The sequence below is a fragment of the Dermacentor silvarum genome, chromosome 5 (genome assembly GCF_013339745.2).
Source record: "Dermacentor silvarum isolate Dsil-2018 chromosome 5, BIME_Dsil_1.4, whole genome shotgun sequence".
Classification (NCBI taxonomy): domain Eukaryota; kingdom Metazoa; phylum Arthropoda; class Arachnida; order Ixodida; family Ixodidae; genus Dermacentor; species Dermacentor silvarum.
In genome coordinates, this window is record NC_051158.1 from 130949974 (window position 1) to 130977621 (window position 27648).

At 48.0% G+C, this 27648-nt stretch overlaps 1 protein-coding gene across 1 annotated transcript in view; it reads right to left on the bottom strand.

The window, feature by feature from the left end:
- The window catches only part of LOC119452587 (uncharacterized), a 149983-nt gene that overhangs the window by 38189 nt on the left and 84146 nt on the right, over window positions 1–27648 (bottom strand). Inside the window, exons 4-6 of the mRNA XM_049668468.1 lie at window positions 7995–8141; window positions 7374–7405; window positions 662–729 (exon numbers count right to left, since the gene is read on the bottom strand). Of these exons, the coding sequence (XP_049524425.1) occupies window positions 662–729; window positions 7374–7405; window positions 7995–8141 (247 nt within the window). The remainder of the gene's footprint in view (window positions 1–661; window positions 730–7373; window positions 7406–7994; window positions 8142–27648) is intronic.

Below are 27648 nucleotides of genomic sequence, written 5' to 3' on the forward strand. Positions count from 1 at the left end.
CGACCACACGAATTGGGACACCATTCTGACCTTCGCTACCTACGCGTACAACACCGCTACTCAGAGCACCACTGGCTTTTCGCCATTTTACTGTACGGTCGGCACCCGCCGCACACAATCGACACCATTTTACCTTACCGGCCGGGTGCTTCCGAGGGCTCGCCTATTTCTGCCACAGCAAGGCATGCTGAAGAAGGCCGCAACCTCGCACGTGCCTTTACTTCCAACGAGCAAGAGCACCCGAAGAGCACTCGCGGCGACTCTACTTCCGCGGTCACCTTGCTTCCTGATGCGCTTGTGTGGCTCTCTGTCCCGTTCACCACCCCTGGCCTCTCATCGAAACTACTCCCGAAGTATGAAGGCCCTTACGACATCATCGAACGCGCATCTCCCGTGAACTATATCATCGAACCAGTTGAACCGCCTTCGGACCGGGGTAATTGTAGCGAAGAGAGACGCTAGTGGTTCCGGCTCCAGTGGGACTAGACGCTAGTGGGTCCAGCGCTATTTCTCGGCAATAGCGCTCGTGCTTGAAAGCTGTGTCCTTATTTGACTGTAGCCGCTGTGCTTCTCCCAGTTCTGATAAACCCTTTACATTATTATTATTGTTTTTATCATGTTGGTTGCAGCAAATAGCACATATAACGGTGATATTCCTTACCGAAAGCTTTCAGGACAACCGTCGCATTACCCTGCTGTCGCCCTACGTAGTAGAAGCCAGTTAAACGCCTGGAAAATAAAAGTGCGATGACTGATGATATGAGAAACATTTTTTAGAGAAGTAAAAACAGATGTCGAGGATTTCGGATGTAGAAAAAGCGAGATAAAAAAACACTACATTCGCCCGCTCCTCTAGAATAAAACGATTGAGCGCATTGTTGTGTGTAAAAACCCGCAGCATTACATAATTTAGTAGGCCAGATATGAAATCACTGGGCAGACAAGGGCTGTAAGTCTGAAAATGACACTACTAGCGCGATAAATATGGCATGCTCACAAAGACACGTAGTCAGTCGTGTAACAAAGAAGAGCGTTATTTCCACTGTGTTCCCCCAAAAAAAAAAAAAAAAAAAAACGAAGACGACGGGGAGCCACTAACAAAATTGCACGCACGGGCCAAGAGAACACTGGCTTCTAATAAACCAATCGCACCGTCTCATGGTAGCCTACGGATGTCTAATAACATCCTTTTCCACATATTTTGTTGGCGTGGAATCACCGAAAATACTGCCCTTATAACCCTGCAATGAAGAGGCTACGACCACAGCGACGCGTTCTTCGAGGCGTCCCCATCTCATCACCGTTGCCACTGCGGTCTTGCATGCTTCTCAACGGATGCGCCCTGCAAGCTGCAAGTCATCCTCGATGAGCTCGAGGTCAAGATAGTCTTGCTTGTTTTCCCCAAATGAGAAAATTGATGGGTCCGCAGCGACTTCCACGCTGAAATTACCGAGGCCCTGGAATTCCACGATAATATTGTCACGTAGTACACGTGTTCATACCCTCCGTGATTGTTTAGTGGTTATGGTGTTGGTGTGCTAAGCACGAGGTCGAGGGTAGAATCTCGGCAACGGCGACCGCATTTCGATGGTGGCGAAATGCAGGAAAAACCCGCGTACTTAGATTTAGGTGCACGGTAAAGGATCTCAGGTGGTTCAAATTATTCCGTAGTCCCCCTGTCACAAACGCCGTGAACGAGGTGCCAACGCCAGGACAAATACCAAAAGCCTCTGGTGCGCCTGCGGACACCGCTTCACATCACAAGAACAGCAGACGTTTCAATGAATAAAAAAACTCAAAACAAGTATCCAAACAATGAATAAAGCATTGCATACACATCACAAAGAACAGCAGACGTTACAGTAATGAAAAGAACTCAAAAAAAGTATCTGAACAATCAATAAAGCATTGCATACCCCCCTCAGATAGTTGTAGTGGTAGTTGTGCAACAGCTTTGCTGGACGTCCACTTTCGCAGTGCCGCAATGGCGAGTCAATGTTTTTAACAGCGGAGCTGTTTAAGCTCTTGGTTAGGCCGCGTAGTGCGAACAAAAAACTGCGCCTGGCGACGACGGCTTCGCGCGTTGCCTAGCAACCACATCACGGAGCGGCGTGTGCTTCGCCTCCTTCCCGTGCCGTGCACATGTTGCCTTGACAGGGGAGGTTAAGGAGAAGGAATGAGAGCATGCGTGCGGCGCGCGCTATGCTACGGAGAGTGAAAAAGAAAATGAGAGAGAGATAGAAATTGTAGCAGCAACAACGAGGCAACGCGGAGAGCTGCTGCCGACACCGTCCGCATTTCCCTGGGTTCGCGCCGAATGCGCGGTGTCCGTGACGGCTGCCGGCGCCTAGCTCTGGCGGCGGCTAAGCAGGCTTCGACCAGCCACGCCGTGGCAAGTGTGGATGCGCAGTTTGGCTGAGGCGTAGCCGGGGAGATAAAGCTCGGAGGCGCCGCGACGGCGGCATAACTCTCCTCGACTCTTTGGTGAGTACATACTACATATAGTCTTGACATGAGACGACCAAAGCAGATCCGGATACCCGAAGAAGAATTCACGCTTCGTGAAGCGCGTCGCTCGGCCAAGCTAGAATCTGCGCGTCGGCCGCGAGCCGATTAGGAATACCGTGCCTGGCAGCACTTTCCATTTCCTAGCAAAACTTGGCCAAACCTAGTAAAACCTTGAAGAAGCTAGGTCAAACAGCGGCTCCGCTGTTTACTCCGGCCTTTCACAATGAATGCAAGCTCCCCACAATTTTTTTGTTGTTTGGGGGGGGGGGGGGGCAAGTTAGTTGCAATGACAGATTGGGAGCGTGCATATCCTATTCTGATGGCTGATCGAGAGCGAATTTCAATGCAATGTCGTCCTGCGGAGCAGTCCATACAACAGTCCCAAATGGTGGATTCGACCGGATGTCTCCATGATGCAGTTCGTACAATAACCGTTGACTGAAAAGTTCGTGTAGCAGGCGGCATGGATAAGAGAGAGCAGACGATACCAGCGTAAATGAGAGTGGCATGCTCATGGGCTCCCGCGCACCACTCCTACGCAATATGGGATATCTAATAATGGTTTCTATTTGTTCATTACCTCTTATTTAGTTTAAATGTACCGGCAGCTTCCTGGCCTATCACGTGCTGTTGGTGTGTACCATAAATGTAAATTAGCATCATCATCAACATGGGGCGACCATATCAACGAGGTAGTTGATGACGATGGCACGATTCGAGGGTTGTCCAATAAAGATTCCAATGAGTCACATCACTTTGGCATGCAATAAATAAATTTCACACAGTGCTATACATCCATCTTTATCGGATAGAGAACAATACTCAGCTCTTTGCTAATACCTGTATTATTAGCAGTCTGAAGAATTAGGAAGGTGGCTGCGTGGAGACAAAGTATATTTGGCTGGTAATAACCTTGTGAATCTTAAAGGCAACATACCCCCACAAATTTTCAAAGAAATAACGACGGCGTATAGGACATACGACCCAGCGTATGAAGTCATCACCTACTGGCATCGGCAGTTCAAATTAAGGACGGAACTCGGTCGAAACTGCACGAACTCTCGGTTTACCTCATTCAGCCATTGATGGGGCTACTGTTTCAAAAGTGGAGACAAGCCACTTTGAAGACCACCGCGTAGCAATTCAAAAAACTATCTTGAAAGTTCAAAATCAATGTAGCGTCTATAGAAAATAGTCAGGAATATCTGCTCCTGCTAAATTTCTCGGCGCGTTGGTTTCCTGATTCTTTATAGCTTTTCGAAAGGAGGACCGAGTGACCTGCAGCCCTAAACTTTTGGCTGCTGCCTTAAAACCAAGATGACCTTTCTGTAAGACTGATTACGCTAGAGGAATCATGTGGTTATTTTACAGAAAATCTGTTTGCGCTTTATTGGTCCGGAATTTTCGCGGCGCATCCTCACGGAAAATGATACATCCATCGATAAAAAAAGATTACAATAACTTCACTGGAGTTGTCAAAGTATGCATAAGCATACCCCCCAAACGTCAGTGGGTCCACCCCTAACCTAAGTTTGGTGATGGGCCATCTGCGTAGCGTAGACGTCAATATCTCTTGATGAAGGAAAATTGATTCATTCATCATCATCATCATCAGCCTATATCTACGTCCACTGAAATACGAAGGCATCTCCCTGCGATCTGCAATTACCCCTGTCTTGCGCTAGCTGATTCGAACTTGCGCCTGCAAATATCCTAACTTTATCGCCCCACCTAGGTTTCTGACCTCCTCGATTGCGTTTCCCTTCTCTTGGTATCCTTTCTGTAATTGTAATGGTCCACCGGTTATCCATCCTGCGCATTACATGGCTTGCCCAGCTCTTTTTTCTCCTTAATGTCAAATAGAATATCGGCTATCCCCGTTTGCTCTCTGATCCACAGCGCTCTCTTCCTGTCTCTTAACGTTAGGCCTAACATTTTTCGTGCCATCGCTCTTTTTGTGGTCCTTAACTCGTTCTCGAGCTTCTTTGTTAACCTCCAAGTTTCTGCCCCATATGTTAGACTGGTAGAATGCAATGATTGTGCACGTTTGTCTTCCACGACAGTGGTAAGCTCCCAGTCAAAATTTGGCAATGCTTGCCGTATGCACTCCAACCATATTTATTCTGTAAGTTTCCTTCCAATGAACAGGGTCCCCTGTGGGTTTTTGAGCTAGATAAACGTACTCCTTTAAGACTCTAGAGGCGGAGTGGCGATCCTGAATTCCTGTTCCCTTGCCCGGCTATTGAACATTATCTTTCTCTTCTGCATAATAATATTCAGCCCCACTCTTATACTTTCTCGGTTAAAGTCCTCAATCATTTGTTGTGTCTCAATCAATACGTTGTGTCGCTGAGCAGGACAATGTGATCTGCAAACCGAAGGTTACTGATATATTCCCCGTTGATCCTCACTCCTAAGCCTTCCCACTCTAAGAGCTTGAACACTTCTTCCAAGCATGCAGTGAATTGCATTGGAGAGATTGTGTCTCCTTGTCTGACCCCTATCTCGATAGGTAACTTTCTACTTTTCTTGTAGAACTAATGTAGCTGTGGAATCTTTGAAGATATTTGCCAACAAATACACGTATTCCTCCAGTACTCCTTGATTACGCAATGCCTCTATGACTGCTGGCGTCTCTACTGAATCAAATGCCTTTTCATATTCTATGAAAGCCATATAGAGATTTGATTGTCCTCCGCAGATTTCTCGATTACCTGATTGATGACATGGATAGAACATGTCGTAGAATAGACCTTTGAAGCCAGCTTGTTCTCTTGGTTGATTGAAGTCAAGTGTTGCCATGATACTATTAGAAATTATCTTGGTGAATACTTGATACAATACTCAAAGCAAGCTAGTGGGTCTATAATTCTCAAATTCTTTAACGTCTCCCTTCTTATGAATTAGTGTAATGCTGACATTTTTCAGCTCTCTGCTACACTTGAAGTCGCGAGACATTGCGTATAAAGGGCCGTAAGATTTTCAAGCATGATATCTCCTCCAGCTTTGATCAAATCGACTGTTATTCCTTCTCCTGCAGCTTTTTCCTGGTCAGGTCTTGCAAGCGCCTTCTGACTTCATCGCTAGTTATAGAAGGAGCCTCTGTATCCGCTTCATCGCTACTTCGAATGAAAGTAGCGTGGCTGCACATCAGTATAAAATTCTTCCTCAGCTTTTACTGTGTCGTCAAAATTGCTGATGATAACACCCTGTTTATATTTCAGTGCACAATCTTGCCTTGTCCAATGCGAAGTATTGTTCTCACTGATTTCATGCTGCGTCCATATTTTACTGCTTTTTCGATGTTCTCCACGTTATAATTTCAAATACCCCGTACTTTCTTCTTGTTGATCAGTTTTGATAGTTCAGCGAATTCTTCTTATCTCTTGAGTTTGACAATTTCATGTTTTGTCATTTCTTTATTAGGTACTTTGTTACTTGGGAGAGCTTAGCGTCTGGTTTCCTTGGAGTCTTACCTCCCACTTCAATTGTTGCTTCTGAGATCAGCCTAGTTACGGTTTCATTTATTAACTCTATGTTGTCTTCATCTTCCTGTTGTAAAGCTACATATTTGTTTGCCAGCACCAACCTAAATTGGTCTGCTTTTATCCTTACGGAGTCGAGCTTGGCCTGTTTCTTTTTGACTAATTTTATCCTTTCTCTCTTCAGTTCTCTCTCTTTTCTTTCTGTCTTAATTATTCATCATCATTATCATCATCAGCCTATATTTTATGTTTACTGCAGGACGAAGTCCTTTCCCTGCGATCTCCAATTACCCCTGTCTTGCGCTAGCGTATTCCAACTTGCGCCTGCAAATTTCCTAACTTCATTATCCCATCTGGTTTTCTGCCAACCTCGACTGCGCTTCCCTTCTTTTGGTATCCATTTTGTAACCCTAATGGTCCACTGCTTATCTATCCTACGCATTACATGGCCTGCCCAGCTCAATTTCTTCCGCTTAATGTCAACTAGAATATCGGCTATCCCCGTTTGTTCTCTGATCCACACCGCTCTCTTCCTGTCTCTTAACGTAAGTCCTAAGATTTTTCGTTCCATCGCTCTTTGTGCGGTCCTTAACTAGTCAAGGTACCCGTAAAAGCCATCAACATGATAGTATACCGTGGAAGTTCTCGCGAGGGTATTGACGGAATTTTAAGGGCGCCGACACCTGTGCCGAGCTTGTACACTTGGCCGGGAAACGATTGTGCTCATTTGGAACAAGCCAGTCGGTACCCTGCCTCAGAGGGAATTGAACCCAAGACCTCCCGCAGCCGCAGCAGGCGCTCTACCGCTACAAAACGGCTGCCACAATTCTTGTGTACCTTACGGACTCTCTAGTCAATCTACTATCTGTATATGTTTGACACTCATGTCACTTTTAGTCGTATTTTCCGTTATAAAAGCGAGCTCAGCTAAGTTGACTCTGACTGCCATCGAAGTGATCTTCAGCAACTAGATTCTCCATATCTGGTGCAGAATCACACCTAGTACATGTGATGACAGCTAGGTGTGCGTGTAGAAAGCACAGTTCCTTTCGTATTCCAGCCACTGCAGGTAGCGTCAAGCTCGCGGAAAGCGGCTTTATGGAGGAAACGTTTCTCCTTATGGATCCGCCAAATCGTTAAAAACGCCAACGTACGGACGTATCTTTCTATAAACGTCTGTGCAAATGACAGACGTATGATCAGACATCGTGACTGATGAGAAAACGCCACGCAAACAAGGATACGAACCCAATGTCCCAGAAAAAAAGCAATTGTCAAGAAATAGTGATTTCTTTTCTAGCTATCGACGCTTCGCTTTGTAGTTTAATGTATTTTTGTGTAAAAAACAGTATATACATTTTTATTTGTGCCAATACCTACCTTCTGATCCAATTTGATGTAAGTCTAATTTCCTGAAATAGAAAACAATGTGTGAATAAGAATAACATTCTTTCAGTGTAGTTTTTTTTTTCAGAGGAATATAAATGCAGTCAGAAAGTGCCGACTAACAACTGCTCGCCGTGATTGAGTTAATGCACTCACAAAGTAACAAATTTTCAACACACAGATTTACTGCATCGTGGCGAACCGATGATTCCCATAAAGCGTTCAGTATTGCTATTCACCTTTTTACAAGTGGTTCTCCTTTCTACTTTAATTAGGCAAGAATTTAGACCGGAAAAAATAAGAAGTGGGGATCGTTTCAGATTCATAGAGCAAATTGTGAGTAGCATAGTGGCGTTAATGAAACAAGCGGTATATCACGGATAGCTTTTCATGTATAACTATTTCTGTTGCTAGTAGGTCAGAAAGGGGACTAAAGTGTACCTTATTACTTTGTGTGCTATGGATCTCTCTCTGTTTTTTCCCTGATACCACAAACAACAACCCCGATCAAAGTAATGCTTTTGAAAATTTATGTATAGAAAGAGATAGCTAATCATTTAGGTAAATCGGTAATGCCGTATCTTACGAGCGAAGCTAATTCTAATAGATACTTACGTTGGTTAACAGCTGATATCTCAACGAATGTCGAAATCCAACATCATCGGTTCCATTTTTTATTGAGGTCCAGCACCTTGTTTCATCCATAATTAATGACCAGTTCGTCCGATATAGTGCCGCCAGCCTTTCTGTTCCATTTAACAGCTGAATTGGGAAATATAGCGAGATATTTGTGAGTGCCTTTACACAAATGTTCAAGAAACTACCCACACAACAGGCTTGAGAAGTATTCATGAATGTTACAAAATTACGAAGTTCAGCGTGCCCTAACTACACACATGGTTGTGGGGGAGGACTTATTGTAGTGCCCCTGAATACTTTTGGCCACCTGGGGTTCTTTAATGACCCCAAAAGCACAGTATACGATAGTTTTTACATTCTGTCTTTAAATAATACTTGGCCGCCTTGGTCGGGAATTGAGCTCACGACCTCGTGCTGAGCAGCACAAAGCCGTAAGCATTGAACTACCGCGGTGATTTCTTTTTACAATGTTCATGATAAATTATGAGCACCTTCAGATTCTCTCGTCTTAAATAAACGTGAGTGACATAGCCTCTATGCCACTCACTCGATAGATACTCTCAACCAAAATTTGACTGACATAAAAAGCAGTCCTAATCACATTACTGCTGCTATGACTGTGGCAAAAGCACTTCTTTAGGAACAGGATTCTTTGGTGTACCGCTCAATGAGTATAAATATTGACAACTTTGCAGTGGGAGCGCGCCCGGAAATGTAATAATCTACACGCCAAGCTATGACCAACACACCAAAAACTTCGAGAATTCGGAAAATATCTCACTAAGTGGGATCAGTTGTCCGTTTTTTTTTTTTTTTTTTTTTTTTTTTTTGCAGAGTGCCAGAAAATATTTTCGTCCACCTCAGTTATCTGAATTACGCCGTTATTCTTTACAAATAGCGGGATTGTCATCGCGTACTACGAGATGCTTCTTTTGGCTTGTTGTTTCATATTTCGCAATAATTCTAAAACTGTGCAGCAGGACCAGGACGACGAGGTTCCTATCCAATTGATGCATACAAGTATGCACACAAGGGTTGAAGCTAGTTGTATAGTCCTCTACGTATTCGTGGTCTTGCAGCACTATTCAACAACAGCGTTAGCTGGAAGACTATGACATAGGCCGCAGAAACCATACACTAGAAGAAGAATGAGGTGACAAAACGAATAACCCGTATTACGAAAAGCATGGTACGTCACTTGTCATTTGCAGTTAGCCTTACTGACCCTATTCTATATTCTACCAAAAAACCAACCAAACCGACATTGGTAAAAGTGACTACGTTTCTTTATGACTTAATAAAGAAGTTAAATACTGCAGTGCGGTTGAAACATGACAAGGCTACATAAAGCATTAGCGACCAAACATCCCGGTCCACAAAACACATAATAAATATCGCAATAGCCATTCTCTGAGTGGCACTGACTGATGCCGTGAGCAACAGTACTTTCATAAGAAATTAGCAATAATTACCTTACGGATGTGAGACGTTCCAGCCTACATTAACATAGGTATTTAAGCTGCACGCAATGGTTATGTGAAGATATTCAAGAAAAAAAGAATTTCTCTCGCGTTATTTATTTAAAAAATAAAGACGTGAGCAATTGTCTGAACGTAGGAAAATTGTTTGTGAGCGTAATAAGAAAAAATCGTGTGTCACCCCACTCTGTGAAGGTGGCTAAGCTGTTTAGCACACGACACGATGACAAAGAATTTTGAACAAAGGTACGAACACATTTATTGTCTTGATCTGTGGTCATCGTGACGAAAGCCACGCACACACATTCTCGTATAACCTATGTTATTATTATATTAATTTCATCAAATTCACGTATAGTCCGGACTACTGAGGAGCAACGCGCTTACGAACAGCGGCAGCAGGAACAAAGACGAGAAGGAAATCGTCGCCGGTGGCAAACACCGCCGATCAAGATCGTGCACCAAACGCCGCGTTGCTCCTCGGGAGCCCGGACTCTACGCGGCCACCAAATTACGACGACAGAAGGGAAGTTAAATTAAAAATAAAGAACGGCAACTTGTATTTCTCTGTTTTCATATATTCGCGTGGTCGACGGCACTGCCGCCCCAAGGAGCTGTAGGAAACTAGACAGGCGTGACATTTCGACGGCACCGCCACCACGGGAGAGTGGAAGGAAAGAAAACGAGATAGGCAAGCGCTTAAAAAGCCGGGCGGTGGGAACGTATACATGACCGACGTGGGTCGGCCCATGTACCTGGAACTTCTATAGGTCCCACGTGTGACAAGGGTAGTTAGAAAGTGCGTTACAGGTTCCGGAGCCCACTATGCGCAGTCAACAAGGGTATGTGTTATTGCGCATGGACTCTTGCTGCACTATCACCAGGATCGGCCCGCATTTTCGCACACGCATAACAAAAATGCACGGACCCCTGACCCCTTTGCTGTCAACATGGATTAGTAGGTATGTGACTCTGGGATTGTGCCGCTCGACAACGATGAAAAAGTCCATTAAATTTATCCGGTAATTAGCAGAATCGAACTACCGTCATAAGAGTGCCTCTAGCACTGCAACCAGATGGTTTAGCCTGCTTCCACACAAATGCATTGGGCATGGCCCTTTCGTCAATGAGCGTCCGTCGCATCAACGCTTTAGCAAGTTGCACTTGAATGTACTGGACATGTGCGGCTCTTAAATGAACCTCTCGGCAATTTGGGTCACTTAGTGTGTGCTACTGGGTGTGCTGAAAGCTAGGGAACAAGTCTCAGCATTCGGAAGCAACGGCGCGCCATGCTTCTCCTTTCCGAGGCCAAGCACCGACTTCTCGACAGCACCACTACATGGCGCAGCCTGTTCAAAAGAAGCGCGAGAAAGGAGCCCGGTTTCCGCATTACGCTTTGCTAAGCATTCTCGACGCACCGGCGCGCTGTGCACTTCGGAGGCTTATTGGCTTAGGTGGCGCTAGACGGCGCCAAGTGTTCTAAGGCAAGCGCCAAAGAGGAGTCCCACTGCAGTACACGCTTCATACATAACTCATTTCGATGGTGGCATTACGTTGTGTCGCTTTATTGCTTCAATGATCAACGCATTACCGTCGGCAATTGTAGTGAGATGGGTTCTGCCGAATGTTTATTCTGAGTTAGCATTCTTGGGGTACTTGACGCACTTTGTGCAGTCTCACTGTCTGAGAATCTATCAATGTATGTGTTGGTCCGTCTGTCTGTCTGAATATCTATCAATCTATCTGAATATCTATCAGTCTATCTGAATATCCATCAATCTATCTGAATATCTATCCCTATGTCTGTCTGAATATCTATAAATCTGTGTGTCTGGAAATCTGTAAATCTGCATGTCTGTCTGAATGTATATCAGTTTGTATGTTTGTCAAGCTGTCTCAATATCTATCAATCTGTCTACATGTCTGAATATCTATCAATGTTTGTCTGAATATCTATCAATCTGTCTTTGTGAAGATGCATCAATATGTCTGTCTGAATATCCATTTATATGTCTGTCTATCTGTTCCAGCGAAGCTGTCAGCCGCTCCGTGGTGGGCATTTTTCGTGCAATGTCCGTGAACAAAAATGATCATCGTCACGAATGGCTCATACCGCCTAAGCAAGCGAAAATGTAATGTCTTTACCCCCTCGCAACGCAGAGGCTACAAGCACTGAACAAAGTGAAGTGAACAGTTAATACATTCACGGGAATCACGCATACAACGTACAGAACAGAGTATGTTTTCATAAAGAACAAGATGAAGACAAGCATCCGAACCATCAATAAAGCATTGCATACCCCCTCCCCCCCCCCCCCCTTCAGCTGTTGTAGCTTTGGATCACATTCGCTGGGCATCCACTTTCTCTTTCCCCTTTTGTATGTCTCTCTTTCTTAGTGCCTGGGTGGCGGGTGATTTTTTCAAGCGAAGTAACGGTGATGTAACGCTAAAACTCCGGCTCCAACGCCAGAGCGTGACTCATTAGGCAGGGCGCCAGCTGCGTAGGTGCGCGCTCACGCCACGTGCGCAGCCAAGTAGAGCCGTTTCGCTACTGCCGAGAAGGGAAAGTGGAGGAAAGGGTTTCGCGCGCACTGCGCCCGCTTCGTTTCCGTTCAGTTCAGTCTCGGAGAACCGATGGGACAGCCTCGCATTGTGCGTACCCCCGAGCAACAGGCAGCTCTCGCTGAGTGCCGACGGGAGATCGCCGTGAAAGGGCGCGTCGTCGACAAGCTCACCCTACGCAGCGAGCCGCTGAAGCTGCGGCACTCCGCCAACGCCGAGCGGATCACCTGACATTCGCTTGGTCACGGTCATGCCACGGTGAAGAGACATAACCGTGAAACGCAAGGTGCGCCCAGGACAAGCTTCGCTTACCTCCATTTTCCGGTAGGGGAAGGGCCGACGATATTTTTTGGTCTGTCAATTAGTCTGTCGTTCGGTCTGACTGTCTGTTTTGCCTCCAACAGTTTTTCCGCCAACTTGGTTAACTAGGTAGGCGACGATCTAATGCGTAGCACATCGGACTGCTGTGCGAGGTAGCAGGATTCGAAACCATCCATCGGACCAACTTCGAGCACTGGGTATGTGCCACTTGGTCTGTGCTGCTCTTCGTAGAACCCCTTTTACCCCGACTTGAGTAACTGTATCCGTCCCACTAGGTATGCACCACTCTCCAATGAAATTCTTTGATACAAACTTGGGCGACTAGCTATGTGCACAGGGGATGTGCCGCTTATTCGTTAAAAAATGTGTTTTAAGATTACTTCTGTGCTAATTTGGATAAACACGCTCGACGCACGAACTTTGTGCAGTGTCAAGCATGCAGTGTCAAGCATGAGAAAGAAATCCGGCTGGATAAACATTTCGGCGTTGGTAAAAAAGATATGCCGGTAAATTGCTTCAATGCTAATTGCACGTACGTCGACATCCATCCTGAACTAGGTTTTGCCGGAATATCTGGTATGTTTATTTCTAGGGAGAACTATTGAGTTACAATTTACCAAGCTGTCGATTACGATGTAGAATGTATGGCCAAAGACAGCCAAGAAATAGTATTGAGCGATGGCTGAATTGATGAATAGCGGTAAGTAGATGTAACTTGACCGCACAGAGGCCTAAAATTTATCAATGTATAAGTGTGTAAAATATATACTTGGAATATAATTATGCAGACGACTACAGTGAGGTATGCTATGTAGATATATGACCTATACACCTAAAAAATTTAATTAATGATAATTTTAAGCGTCACTACTGCATGACTAGGGCCCATGTACGCAAGGGCCTGGAGGCATGTGCTACAGACAGTATTGCCGCATCACAGGCCTCTATTGAGAGGCCCGGGTAAGGATCGCTCGGATGTACAGCACATAGCACAAGAACATCCTTTTTAAGGAAGTCGCAGTTCTGTTTGAAAGGTGAAGCAATAATTGCGATAGCAAATTAATAGACAGCTATACGAAATAAGGATAGTAGTTTTATGGGCTGCATGAAGTTGTAAGCATTCGCTTACTAAGTTAACAAGCACGGAGTCTCGCGCGTACAGGTAGTCATGAACACATCTCGCTCAATGACCGCGGAAACTCAGTGTCAAAACGCTGGAGTGAGGATGTTGTTGTTGTTTACACGTCTTTATTCACATTTTTGCCCTTAAAGGGCTGTTGTGAATTGGTTTGGGAAGTGGAAGAGGTGAACAGGAAGAGAGAGAGAGTTAGTGAGGAAGGCAGGTAGGTTAACCAGATGTTAGAATCGGGTTCGCTACCCTGCACTTGGGTAGGGAAATAGGGATTAGAAAAAGGACACAGAGAGAGAGAGAAACAAAAGAAAGCGCACAGAAAAAACCGCACACGCCAAAAGAGAGTTCTAATCACAGTCGTTCAGAAAGGCCGCTGGCTCGCAAGAAGCGCAGAAGCGCCTGCACGGCCTTCTTCTGTGACGTTAAGTCCAGTCTATGGTGGAGAATTCTTTCTTCCAAAAGAGGCCGGTCGTCCAATTGGCTGAACGCGTTGTTAAGAAATTGTCTCGGCGCACTGTGCTGCGGGAAGTCGCACAAAATATGTTAAATAGATTCTTCATTGCCGCAGTGGTCACAGGCTGCGCTGTCGGCCATTTCTGTGCGGAACGTATAGGCGTTGGTAAACGCAACGCCCAACCATAATCGGCACAAAATGGTTGCGTGTTCTCGGCGAAGCCTTGATGATACTCGAAGGCTTAGTGTTGGGTCCCGAGAGTAAGCGAGCATGCTTGAAGTGCGACTCATTCTATTGTGAGCTTGTGCGTTGGCGAGCAAGCACGCGGGGCTTCCGTGCAGAGTCAATCCTAGAAAGTGGTATGGGCAGTTGGTGATATTCTTTATGAGCTGTGCGGGCAGCTTCATCGGCCCGTTCATTGCCGATAATTCCGCAGTGACGTGGAAGCCATTGAAAAGTTATTCCATGCCCTATGTCAGATTATGTATTGCCTCGGCAATCTCGAAGACCAGCTGCTCGTGCGGTCCGCGGCGTAAAGGTGATAGTAGAGACTGCAGAGCCGCCTTTGAGTCGCAGAAAATCGTCCATTTGTGTGTCACTTGTTCACTAATGAAATGGAGCGTGTTGAAAAGTGCTGCGACTTCTTCTGCCGTCAATGTTGTGACGTAAGACGTCTTGAATTTAATTGTTGTGATCTTCGTTGGTATCACAACTGCCGCGGTGAAGCTGTTCGGCAGAACGGATCCGTCGGTATATATATATATATATATATATATATATATATATATATGGGCAGTCTTGGTACTCCTGCAGGGCTTGTGAATTGTGCGACCAGCTTTGAACGTTGTAGCGCCTAGGGTCGTGTTCTTGCGCCAATTTTGTTACTTCAATTTTTTTATTTGTTTCTTCTATCACCTTTTATTCCATTTACCTATTTTCCCAGTACAGGGTAATAAGCCAGTATTTACACTGGCTAACCTCCTTGTCTTTCTTTCCCTTTCTTTCTCTCTCTCTCTTTGTACTTCTCGGACAGCAGAAGTAAAGCGAGCTGTTTAAAGGATGGTGATGTCAGCTGTGCTTTCTTTCTGGATGCCAGGTATTGTCAGGTTGATATTTGGCCGAGTAAGGCACCACGGAGGAATCGAAGGCCTTGCGGCAGGAGTGAAGCAAGTTGGTAAGGATTCACCATGCGTGGTTGCTGTTTGGCAGAAAGAGGTACGTGGTCTGTCCGCTGGTAGAAATACCAGGTGGTTGCGGGGAGTCCGGGTAAGAAGTTTGATATGTGTCCTCAGTGCTTCAACCAGTCTTGGCTAGGTGGTCTCGAGCGATTGCTATAGTCGCCACTGTTGATGCACTCCGAGGCAGGCCTAGACAAATGGGGAGCGCTTGGGCCTGAACACTTTGTATTGTGCGCAGATTTGTTTTGTTTGCGTTAGTTAAAGCTCGCAAGCTGTACCGCAGGAAGCTGAGAAAGAGCACACTGTATAGTGCAACACAGCTCTTGTGGACATTCCCCATATCTTTAAATAAAGAACTTAAACAGATGACAGATGCCTGTTAACCGCTTCTTTATGTATGATACAGGAGGGCTCCATGACATATCTCTGTCAATTGCAACACCTAGGAACTTGTAAGACGGAATGTATGGTATTATTTGACCATTTATCAATACGCTGTATTTCGCCATGGGCTTGCGTGTAAATGCCACCAGTGCGAATTTCTCGGACAATATTTCCAGACCTCAATTCCGGAGGTAATTACGAGCCTGAGATGCAGCTTTCTGGATCCTCGCTCGCAGTTGTAGGCGTGTTACTGCAGACGTCCAAACGCAGATCTCATCCGCATACATTGACAGCTTATCTGTGCTGGGAGGTGCTCAAGGGGAGAAATGATAGTGAGATTGAACATCACAGGGCTGAGTACAACGCCCTGGTGTACGCCGCAATAGCTGTAATTTAGAAAGGTGGGGCCGTCCTCAGTGTTCGCAAAAAAAGGTTCCCATGGATAGGTAGCCGCGTATCCATTGAAACATCCGGCCACCCACTCCTACCTCTTCAAGAACAGCGAGTATGGCTTCATGCGTAACATTATCATATGCCCCTTTCACGTCGAGGAAAAAGAAGCGCAAAGACGCATACGGCATTTTTCGTGCTGAACATAGGTGACTAGGTCGACGACGTTATCAATCGATGATCGACGACGTCGAGAGCCCGTCATAGCCTCTGGGTAAATGTTGTGGTATTCTAGGTACCACCCCAGGCGTCCTAGAATCATCCTCTCTATTACTTTGCCCACACAACTAGCCAAAGCGATCGGGCTATACGACGAGAGCTCCAACGGCGATTTGACAGGCCTCAGTATAGAACCAGGCGACTGGTCTTCCAGCTTATGGGGAGCTTGCCATCTCGCCAAGATTCATTGTAGAGCTCTAGGAGAACAATGCTTGCGCGCTCACCCGGATGACATAGAGCTCTGTAAGAAATGCCGTCAGGTCTTGGTGCCGATGTGCGTCCTCTCAAAGCTAGTGCTGCCTTAAGTTCATGGTTTGAAAAGGGTAGATGCAGGCGTTGATCACGCCGTGGTGGAGAGCTACTCGAAGGCGGAAAGCTGTTGGGAGAGGCGAGTTGGCCGCATAATCTGGCGCAGAACTTTTCTGCCACGTCACTATCCGGTCGCTGTTGTGAGAGGGCTAGATAGAGCCTGAACGTGCAGTGTCTGGAGACCTCGCACCGTCCACCACAATTGTGATAAAGACTTGTAAAGGTCTAGGGACCCACAAAAAGCAGCCCAGCGTTGTGATTCCAGCTTAATTAACAGGCGATGTATCTTTTGCATGCGTCTAGTGGTCCGTAAATCATCCATTGCATTCGTGCGTCGGTACCTTCGTTCAGAACGTCGACGGACTGCTTGAAGTCGTCCTAATTCTATGTCAAATTCCGTTAGCTTCGAAGAGCATGTGAGAGTGCCCATTGCGTCTTGTACTGTGCTCTTGATTCTCTCTTCCAAGCGATGTGAAATGCTGCCTTGACAGTGCTCTTCCATGAGAGACTGAAATTTGGTCCAGTCCACATTCGGATGGTGAAAAGCTAGGGTAGACAGTGGTGATGGGGGAGACTTAATTATCTACATCATGCGGTCTGATGCTTTCGCTGGCACGCCCGAGATGAAGAAGCCTGGTCTCAGTGGCTGGCACCTCAGAGTTATCCAAAAATGCATACAGTGACCGCCAAAGCTGTTTGGCGGGTGCTTTGCCTGGGGACAGAATACAGCGGACAGTCCCAGATTAAGTGTTCCAGGTCCGCCCGGGTTTTGCAGAGGCTGCAGGTACCCGCATGCGAACGTTTCTGGTCGCGAGGGTTTTCCTTTCTGCGAAAACGCTGCACGATGAAGGGAGTAAGGAGGATTCCAGTCTGTACCTGCCGGAACAGAACATGCTGCGACGAGTAGCATCCTGCGAGAGAAGGGGAGCTATCTCCTCACTAAATCAGCTACCTCAGCTATCTCCTCACTACATCTGACCCCATGTCCATGGCGCTGGATGTTGTGAGGAGATAGCTGCGCCGGTGTCGTTTGGCTTCGGCTATTGCTTCCATGGGATCATACTACTGACTGTTTATCTCCATGTCTTCAGATACGTTGTTGAGTAACTGTTCGGGCGGTTTCGAAAGCACAGTTAGTAGCATGGCGCGCGCTAGTCATTGGGCTCGTTCATTTCTTGGTAAACGTGTGCACCGGGATCCAGTGTAACTGAATACCGTAGCCTTGGTCACGCAGACGATGCACGGGAGCCGGAGTTGTTGAAACACAGCGGTGGGTGTGCGAGCGTCTTTGCAAGCCCTAAATGCATCTTGAGAGTCCGTAAACACTCTGTGTGGTGCTTAGCATCTCTTGAAAATGTGTTAGCAGTGTATTCAGCATTCTTGACAAAATCTAGAATGGCAGACAGTTCTGCCATAGAGCCTTGAACGACAAGTCTCGTGAGGTGGAGTTTACTGCCCCTTTACGTTGCTTCTATATTTGTCCACGCTGTTGTGAACATAGACTCATCTTCTGATTCTCATATAGAAGCATCCTCATAGACTATCGGGCGTGAGGTCCATCACTGAACATGTGGGCGCTGCAATTGTTTTGACGTCCCAAGTTGGATCATGTAATCCCACCTTGCGCCGACGAAGGAAAGCGGGTGGCTGGAACGCGTTTTTTAACCGCCATTTCATAGTGCTTTTCCCTTGGAACAGCGTTGTTTTGTACTCGCTTCATGTGCGCAGACACATAGAGGATACGCAAGCTGGGAAAGTGCGCTCAAAGTTAGCGGCGCATAGTACTTTATTGCTGCGTGCCGCAGTGCGCTACGTACGCGAAGGAACAGGGCGTAAGCTTTCACTTTTCCCCAAAGATGAGAAAATGCGCGACGCATGGCTGGTAAAGCTTCGTATGGGTAAGGAACCGAGTTCATATGCCCGTGTTTGCAGCAAGCATTCTACGCGAAGGAACAGAGCGTGAGGTTTCACTTTTACCCCTGTCATGAGTAAGAGACAACATGCGGAAGAAGGACGACGACGAGAAAAAACACGCAGCGGTCAAAATAGCACGAACGCTTCAGGCACGTGGCGCGAGCCGTGATCGAGTGAAAAGGCAGTGCTGAGCTGGTATTGTCTGCGTGGCTCTGTCCTGCAAAGGTAGCATCGCCAGCACCGCACTGGCGACGGGAGTAGCGGGTGTTCGGCTCCGGAGGCCATGACGCTGGCAGTCCAAGGCATGGCCGTCGACCTCGGCGACGTTCGAGCGAGGCTCTCGGATTTGCTGCAGCCGGTTGCGGTAGTTCCGGACACCCCAGCAGCAATCCCCTTCGAAAACAGGCCAGCGGCGGCCGACAAGACAGGGGCATCTCGTTGTCAGTTGAGCAAGGCACCGGACGGAAGCGGCGGCCGAACCTCTCGCTAGGCCTAACTTGCCGAGCTGCACTGCCACGTCATCCACAACGACCGAGATAATTTGGCTTCTACACCAGTGACGACTTCGATAGGAGCGTCGGGTGCAATGACCCTGGACGACATGCGACTTAGACGGGGGAGCCGTAAGGGTCAACGACAGAAATGTGAGAACGTTATATTCATGCAGTGACACATCCAGCGAGGCTAGAGTTGCTACACTTATAGAAGTGTCGGGGACTAAGACGGGCTATAAGGTCCGCATAATTAGCTGCTAGTTTTCTCTAAAGTAGATTCAATCTAATCGAACAAGTAGATTCGACCTCATCGCGTATGTCTCTGACCCTGAAAATGCGTAAATTTTACCCCTCGTGACGTGTCAGAACATTTCGCTACATCATCAAGGTCAAATTGTGGTATTATCTGCGATAAAATGTCACTGCTTGTGTCGCGAACTACCTGACCAGAAGCTCTATCGTTCGCTTTAAACACTCAAATAAAGTCGCCAATAAATAAAATTTTCCTGCAAGAAATATTGTTTAGCACTCGAAAACACATTAACTCGCTCATCTGCTCCATTTGGCGCGTATACAGAAATGATGCGCCTGCAATGGAGATGTTTGCCTAGCAGCACTCGATCTAGCGTTTCAACGGTAGACCGAAACAAGTCAAAGGGAGCTATGGCGAAATGGGCGAGCAAGCGTTGCTTGTCTTCTTCCTTCACCAGCACCGTGGCCCAGTACCTTCAGTACAATCACTCCTCACCGGAAGAGGAGCCATCCTGGCTACCTAGGGGCCGGGGAAGACAGGGGAGGGGGTGGTGGTACTGCTTGAGGCGGGAGACGTGGACAATTTCCTGGCCGCGACGACGCTGGTCGGAAGACGCGTCCATCGGCTCGATGAGGTAGTTGACTGCGGATGTTTTTTGCAGTACCCGATAGGGACCGTGGTACTTGGAATGCAGCATGGAGGAAAGGCCCGGTGGAGTATACGGCACCCACAACCAGATCAGCGAGCTGGGAGCAAAGGATGTAGCCGTAGTGGACGTGTCGTGGCGATGATTTTGGCGCCACTGGTCCTGGGATGTGAACGAGTGAGCGAGCTGACTACATTCTTCAGCGTATGCATTCGCTCGGGAAACAGTCGTCGACTCCGAAGCATCCGGCCGGTATGGTAGAATTGTGTCCATTGTGCATGAAGGTTCGTGTCCGTAAAAAGAAAGAATGGTGAAAACCCAGTGGTGCTTTACGCTGCAGTATTGTATGCGTATGTCACGAAAGGCAGAATCCGATGTCAATTCGAGTGGCCAGATGAAACATAGATGACCAACATGTCGCCAAGGGTGCGATTAAAACGGTCTGTCATACCATTAGTTTGGGGATGGTATGCCGTGGTAGTGCGGTGAATGATGCGACACTCCATTAGCAACGCTGTAATGACGTCAGAGAGGAAAACGCGACCGCCGACGCTCAGTAATTCTCGACGGGCTGCATGCCGTAATATCAGGTTCTGAAGGATAAAACTAACTAGCGACGTCTTTTGCTGTGGCAGATGACAGGGCTGAAGTTTCAGCGTACCGCGTAAGATGGTCGATAGAAACAATAACCCAGCGGTTGCCGCTGGGAGTGCTGGGAAGCGGACCCTATAGGTCAACGCCGACGCGGTCGCACGCTCGAGCGGGGCATGGTAAAGGCTGCAAGGGGCCGGTAGCATGTTTAGGTGGCGGCTTGCGGCGTTGGCACAGGGTGCATGACCGTACATACTGGCGAACGAAACGGTACATACTGCGCCAGCAGTACCGAACCTGAAGGCGAGAGTATGTCTTCAATACCCCAACGTGGCCGCATTGTGGGTCATCGGGGAAAGTGACACAGATGTCGGAGCGGAGGTATCGGGGAATAACAAGCAACCACTTGCGCCCGCTGGATTTTTAGTTGTTGCTCTAAAGCAGGTTATCCCGAATAATAAAGTGCGTGGCTTGGCGACGGAGCGTCCGAGAGATCGGCGCTGGTGACCGGCTACACAGGAAGTATAGAAGCGAACAGATTCATGGGTCCTTGCGCTGCTCTGATGGCATGTCAGAAATGTTGAGAGCGAAGGCACCGCAGGCGGAAATAGACGAGCAGATAGGATCAGGTGACAGGGGTCACCGGGAAAGAGCGTCTGCGTCGGAATGCTTGCGTCCCTAGCAATAAACAAAACGGATGTCATACATGCTTGTAGGCGTAATGCCCAACGAGCGAGCCGACCAGTTGGATCTTTAAGTGAAGACAACCAGCATCGGGCATGATGGTCGGTCACGATGTCAAAAGGGCGCCCATACACGTAAGGTCTCAATTTTGCGATAGCACAAATAATGGCCGGACATTCCTTTTTAGGAATGTCACTTCGCCTCAGCTTTGATAAAGGTGTGGCTAGCATACGCTACGACGTAGTCATAGAAGCCATTCTTGCGCTGTGCAAGAACAGCGCCTAGCCCGACAACACTAGCGTCCGTCTGAATCTCAGTTGGAGCAGAGGGATCGAAGTGGCGCAGTACTGGGGGTGAAGTGAGAAGGCCGCGCAGTTCTTGAAGTGCGTCGTCACATGCCGGGGACCAGTCCGATAGCTGAGAACGGCCGGTAAGAATCGCAGTCAAGGGGGCGATTATGGAGGCAAAATTGCGGACGAAGCGTCGGAAATACGAGCATAAGCCGATGAAGCTGCCAAGCTCTTTCAGGGTAGTTGGTTTGGGGAACGCGGACACGGCACTAAGTTTAGTAGGGTCCGGGAGGATACCGTCTTGTGAGACCACATAACCAAGAGTAGTAAGCTTGCGAGCGCCGAAGTTGCATTTCTTCAAATTTAGCTGCAGTCCTGCAGCGATGAGGCACGCCAGGACTTGCTCGAGGCGGCTGAGGTGTGACGCAAAGTCGGTAGAAAAAACTACAATGTCATCTAAGTAACAAAGAGACGTGTTCCACTTCAGGCCTGGGAGAATCATTTCCATCATTCGTTCAAAAGTGGCAGGCGCGTTCCAGAGGTCGAAGGGCATGGCGAGGAATTCATATAGGCTCCGTACAGTGAACAGGCGGCGCTGCTGCGCAGCAGCGGTGGCGCGATGCTCAGCGTCGCATGTGGCGGGCGGCGCGAAACTGGGAAGGGGGGAAGACAGCGTGATTTCGGAACTACGTATACACGCCTCCGAAAGCCGCACGTATATCCGCGATCCGCTTTCTTTTTTTGTGCGTGTGTGTACGTGAAAGTACAAGCGTGGCCCTCTGTGATGGCACAAATAGTTTTTGCGGGGTTCAGGCCTATTAAAGGAATAGACGATTACTTTCAAGGTGCAGCGTTAACCAGCGGAGACAAGCTCTACGCTGCTTCGCATGTTGCTTGTGTGAAAGACGGCGTGGACGTTCACGCGAAGTGCCATTCGCAACAGGGAAAGCAAGTATACGACGTCATCCTTCACGTGAGTAAAGCTTACTGTTATACTAAAATTGAAGTCCCTAAACTGGCACCCTGAAAATGTGACACCCTGAAACCGATTTTTAAACGACGCCTCGCTGTTGGCAATGCATGCCTCATTTCGCTCCGGCGCGTTGTACGCCGCGGCCTATCATTTGATGCCCCTGTCACATTGTTACTTTAGATTGTCATACAGCTCGATCTGGACCGCGTGCAGCTACACGCTCACTCGTAGGCTGTCGTCAGCACAGTCATGTCGAGTGAGCTAAACGATTCGAATTGTTGGATCGTGTGGCAGTGACCATGTTATCCTCGTTGACTCGTTTGGGACCCAGTCGGAGCCACCTGCTGCGCTGATAAACGAGATTTATTAACTAGGCGATCTTAATTTACATGACGCGAATGTTCGTTCTTCATCATGTTCAATGATCGAGGCTCATTACGCCCCTTTCACGAGATACGATATCGCATGCGAATTCCTTTCCTTGCATACGCACTTTGCTTTTACAATGATACATCGCAAATGTATATCACAAGAAAAATCGCACCATGTGAAACCGCGCCTCTCAAGCGCCAGCGGCCGAAACGAGGATCGTCGAGTTAGTGCTCGCCAGCTCAAAATAGGCTTCCTTGGCATAAAATATTGCTCATCGCACATGCCAGTGCTATGCTGATCATACCGAATGCTAAGACAACGGCAAGCAGTCGTCAAATCAGCAAAGTCGTGACAAATTTTATTGAAATGTTCAGCAGCTGGCCATGGCCGCTGGCGTCGCACAACGAGCTGTGAAACGCACATGTGTAGCACGCTTTACAGAACAAAACCTTGTCACAAATATCAAAGAAGCTGACTTACTTTACTCTCCTCACAGCTGCGACCCATTTCTTTCGCCGTTCGATCTCATAAGACTTGCCAGGAAACCTGTACAAGTTTATCCCCGGCTGGCCTTCGTGGTTGTGACAGCCCTTTAGGCAGCAGTATCACCGGTTCCACTTGCCTTTCTTTTTTCATCTCCGACGCTTGCCGATGAAGTGCATGCCATTGCACCGTCGCAAGACGTATAAAAAAATAAGGAGGCTGGTGAACAAAGCAAAACGGCTTCAACCGTGGCCGAGACTAAATGTAGCGCGCGGGAAAGAACACTCATCGAGCCGGCCGAGCTGCGGCGCCCACTTCCCAACACTGTTGCGTCGCTGCGCCAGATGGCGCCAGAGCAGCCGCAAACTCGACTGTACGGAGCCTATAGGCCATCAGGTGTTACAAAGGCTGTCTTTTGGCGATTGGCCTCTTCCATCGGCATTTGCGAGTACCCGGAGCGCACATCCAGCGAGGAAACGAATTCCGCGCCCTGTAGGCTGTCCAAGGCATTGTTGATGCACGGCAGAGGATAGACATCTTTGCGCGTTATGCGGCTAAGGCGGCGGTAGTCGACGCAGAACCTTATGGAGCCGTCTTTCTTTTTAACGAGGACAACCGGAGATGATGCCCTGGGACTGTTAGAGGGCTGAATGATACCACGCTGCAGCTTGTCGTCAACCTGCTGGTCGATGATCCGGCGTTCAGCGGCCGACACATGATACGGACGCTGGCTCAAAGGGGTTTGTTGACCAGTGTCGATATGGTGAACGTAGCTGACACTCGACCCAAGAACGGTAGGCCAATGCCGAATGAGGCCCGAAAACGCTGGAGGAGCTTGATAATTTCCGCGTGCTGGAAAGGTGTGAGTGCCGAGTCAACGGCATGAGCAAAGACGTCCACAGGGACATCAGTCGCGCCAGGAGGAGTAACGGCGCAAAGCGGAAGTGATGCCGCATCGTCAAACATGGTAGCCGGGAGGACGCAGTCTAAATATTCAGAGCTCCCCAGGCACTCGCCGCAGAGTATGGATGAAGGGCACGCGGAGGAATTGCACACGTAAAGGGCAGCCGAACCGCCGCAAAAAGTGACGATAGAAAAGGAAGCAGAAGGTTCCAACGGCTCGCACAAGAGGCTGACGGCGTAAACAAAACAGATGAGTTAGCGACAGAGTCACACGATACACGTACCAGAGCGGCTGAGAAAGGCGCGATGTCGATGTCCAAGGCAGCAACAACTTTGGTAGAATGGTGGTCGTCAGGGTCAAAGCACGGTACTAATAACGCAAGTTCGGCACGAGCGCAGTCCACAACAGCTTGATTTACACATAGGAAATTTCATCCAAGAATGACGTCGTGCGAGTAACGGGAGAGGACGACAAATTTGACAACGTACAAAACTACTTGAATGATGACCCGAGCTGCGCATGATGCTGAAGGCTGAAGGCGATGCGAGGTTGCCGTACGCAGTGATAGATAGGTAAGTAGAGTGGTCACTTTGTTCAAATTGCGGCAAAGCTTTTCACTAATAACAGAAACTGCGTCTCCGGTGTCAATAATTGCGTGTACGGTGACGTCATCTACGGGCAGTTCAATTTAGTTCGCAGGAGTAAAAAGAGGCCTTGAAATGTTCGACGTAAACGCAGTTCTTGCCTCGGGAACTGCGACTGTTAGTTTTACTCGCGGGCTGGACTGAGTTGATGAACCATGGGGGAAATAGATCGGCGACGTGGGGAGAGCGACTGGCGCGAACCGAAGGGGCGGCGACTAGAAGACGAGTCCGGAGGAAGATTAGACACATCTTGACGCGGAAGTCGAGCAAGCATGTAGCCGGAGGCGCTCCCACTGTCAGGGAAACGGAAGGTTTGACGACGGCAGAATCGTGCTACCTGGACCGGGACACCACAGCAATAGCTTATTGGCCGGTTATCAGGTGTGCGCCCCGGGTTGACGACAGGGGCTCCAGCAGCCGAGTAAGAAACGGGAACCGGGCGTGAAGGTGGTGGCGGCACATGGAAAGTTCCGGTGGTCCGGTAGGCGTCAGGAGCCGAAGGAACATAAGGCCTGGCGACAACGTTAGCGTACGTCAGGGGTCCAACAACGGGCTGCGGATGAGGGGCAGGTGGCAGCGTCTAAGCAACCTGCGTTTGAAGCACTTGAAGCGAAGGAGCCATGGATGTCACCGACTCAGAAGGGCTAGTCGCCAGAAACAGTTGCCGCGCGACTTCCAGGCGGATGAACTGCTTTATTTGTGGCATTAAAGCAGAAATGTCAGCAGCGTCGCGGCTGAAATCCTAGGGAGCGAGATCTGCGGTATCCTGCTGCGCAGCACAACGTGTTGAGGCACGCTGCTTGTGCAGCTCGTCGTACTTCTGACAGAGCTGAATTACCTCGGCAACCGTCTGGGGACTCTTGGCGACGAGCGTCTGGAAGGCGTGGTCATCGATGCCTTTCATGACGTGCTTGATCTTGTCAGCTTCGTCCATGGAGGAGTTGACTCGCCGGAAGAGCGAGAGCACGTCTTCAATGCAGCTGGTAAAGCTCTCCTCATTGCGTTGAGCGCGACCACGCAATCGCTGCTCGGTACGAAGGCGGCGAACGGCGGGACGGCCGAAGACCTCAATCAAAGCGCTCGTGAAAGCGGACCAGGGGTGCTATGCAGGATGCGCCGAGTTTCTCGTTCGCACGAGTTTTACCCTGAGTTTGCTCGATGGCAGTCAGTGAAAGGAGATAGCAAGGAACGTGCCAAAACAGCAGGCAAAAAGAAATGTCGAGATAAAGCCGCGTATGACATCATGAGCGCACCCTGCGCGGCACAGTGCTTCCGCGCTTCAAGCACAGAAGACTGCGCAACAAAACGCGCCAGCGCCGCACGTTGTTATCAACGTATTATCCCAATTTAGCAATACCGTCACTGTCCCGCTGTCTATCTGCACACTTGCCGTGAGCCGTTTGCCACGCCTTTCTCGGGTGCGTCAAGGGCGTGCCTCCTCTTTCAGGCATTATCTGTCTATCCTCTTTCGAATGCGAACGGGGCACATGCGGTGCACTCTTGCACCTACACTTTCCCTGAACCGAATACGTTAAAATACAACAAATAAAAGAACGAAAATTTTATTTCTTAAAGTATCAGTTTTGCGCTTTGAATGCTATACATTTGTGATGACAAACGGAGATCGAGCGAATTATTAAATTTTGCACTTTTTTGCCTCGAGCGGCGACAGTGATGTGAAAGCTTACAAGCGGATAGAGTGTACTAGAATATGGTCGAGTGGGACGAGCGGCTGGGGCGGCGCATGCTTTGCAGTGAGGCGCCCGATGTGGAAAAATACTGGGGCGGCGCTGCGGTCGAAGTGGATTGGGCCGCATCAAGGTCGCGCCGTTGGAAACTGCTGGCGATACTGCTCGGCAGGGTCATTCGTACAACTTCGCGCGCTGGTATTTGCGTTCAGACTAATCAAATGGGGTTCATAATTGCATATGACATGTAGTTATGCCTTAAGAATGAATTACTTTTCTTTCTTTTATTTATTTATTTTTTATTATTTTGTAATGCCGCTCGATGATTGCGCGTGCATTGCGGCCGCAGTGTCGGCTTTCATTCTACTATGTTATTGTATGGTTCCCTTTGGAGAAAAAATACTTTTCTCGTTCTTCAAGCAGCATGTATCTCTCGTGTGTATTGTTTCGCATATAGTTTTCTATCAGTAGGTCTTGCGAAACGCAGACGAAGCAACATATGTAACCTTCCTGCTTGCCGCTTCAAAGAAGTAAAGCATATCTGCCTCATACGGCGCCTTGTACATTTACGGGAAACATTGATATAGATTTTTAAAAAAGAGTAAACTGCAGTGCAACATTCTATTCAAGTTTCCGCCTTTCTCGCTTAACAGAATGCGGAGTAATTGGTACGGGGTTATTTATCGCAGTCGGACCTCGAGCGCCGAAAACGGTTTTATAGTTAGCCATTCTATATGCTAATCTTTGGCCGTAAGCCGTACGTGGAATTTTTTTTTCAGTCGATACTTCAAAAAAAAAAAAGACCCGCCGTGGTTGCTCAGTGGCTATGATGTTGGGCTGCTGAGCACAAGGTCGCGGGATCGAATCCCGGCCACGGCGGCCGCATTTCGATGGGGGCGAAATGCGAAAACACCCGTGTACTTAGATTTAGGTACACGTTAAAGAACCCCAGGTGTTCGATATTTCCGGAGTCCTCAACTACGGCGTGCATCATAATCAGAACTGGTTTTGGCACGTAAAACACAATAATTTTTTTAAAAAGAAAAAAAAAAAAAGAGAAAGAAAGCCTGCGCGGTAGCCTAATTAGTGCCTATATCGTGGATACGGCTTTGCGCTGCTAAACTGGAGCTCGCGGGTTCAATCCAGGTGGGAACGAAATGTAAAAAGACTCGTGTACTTCTATTTAGGTGCGCTTTAAAGAACCCCA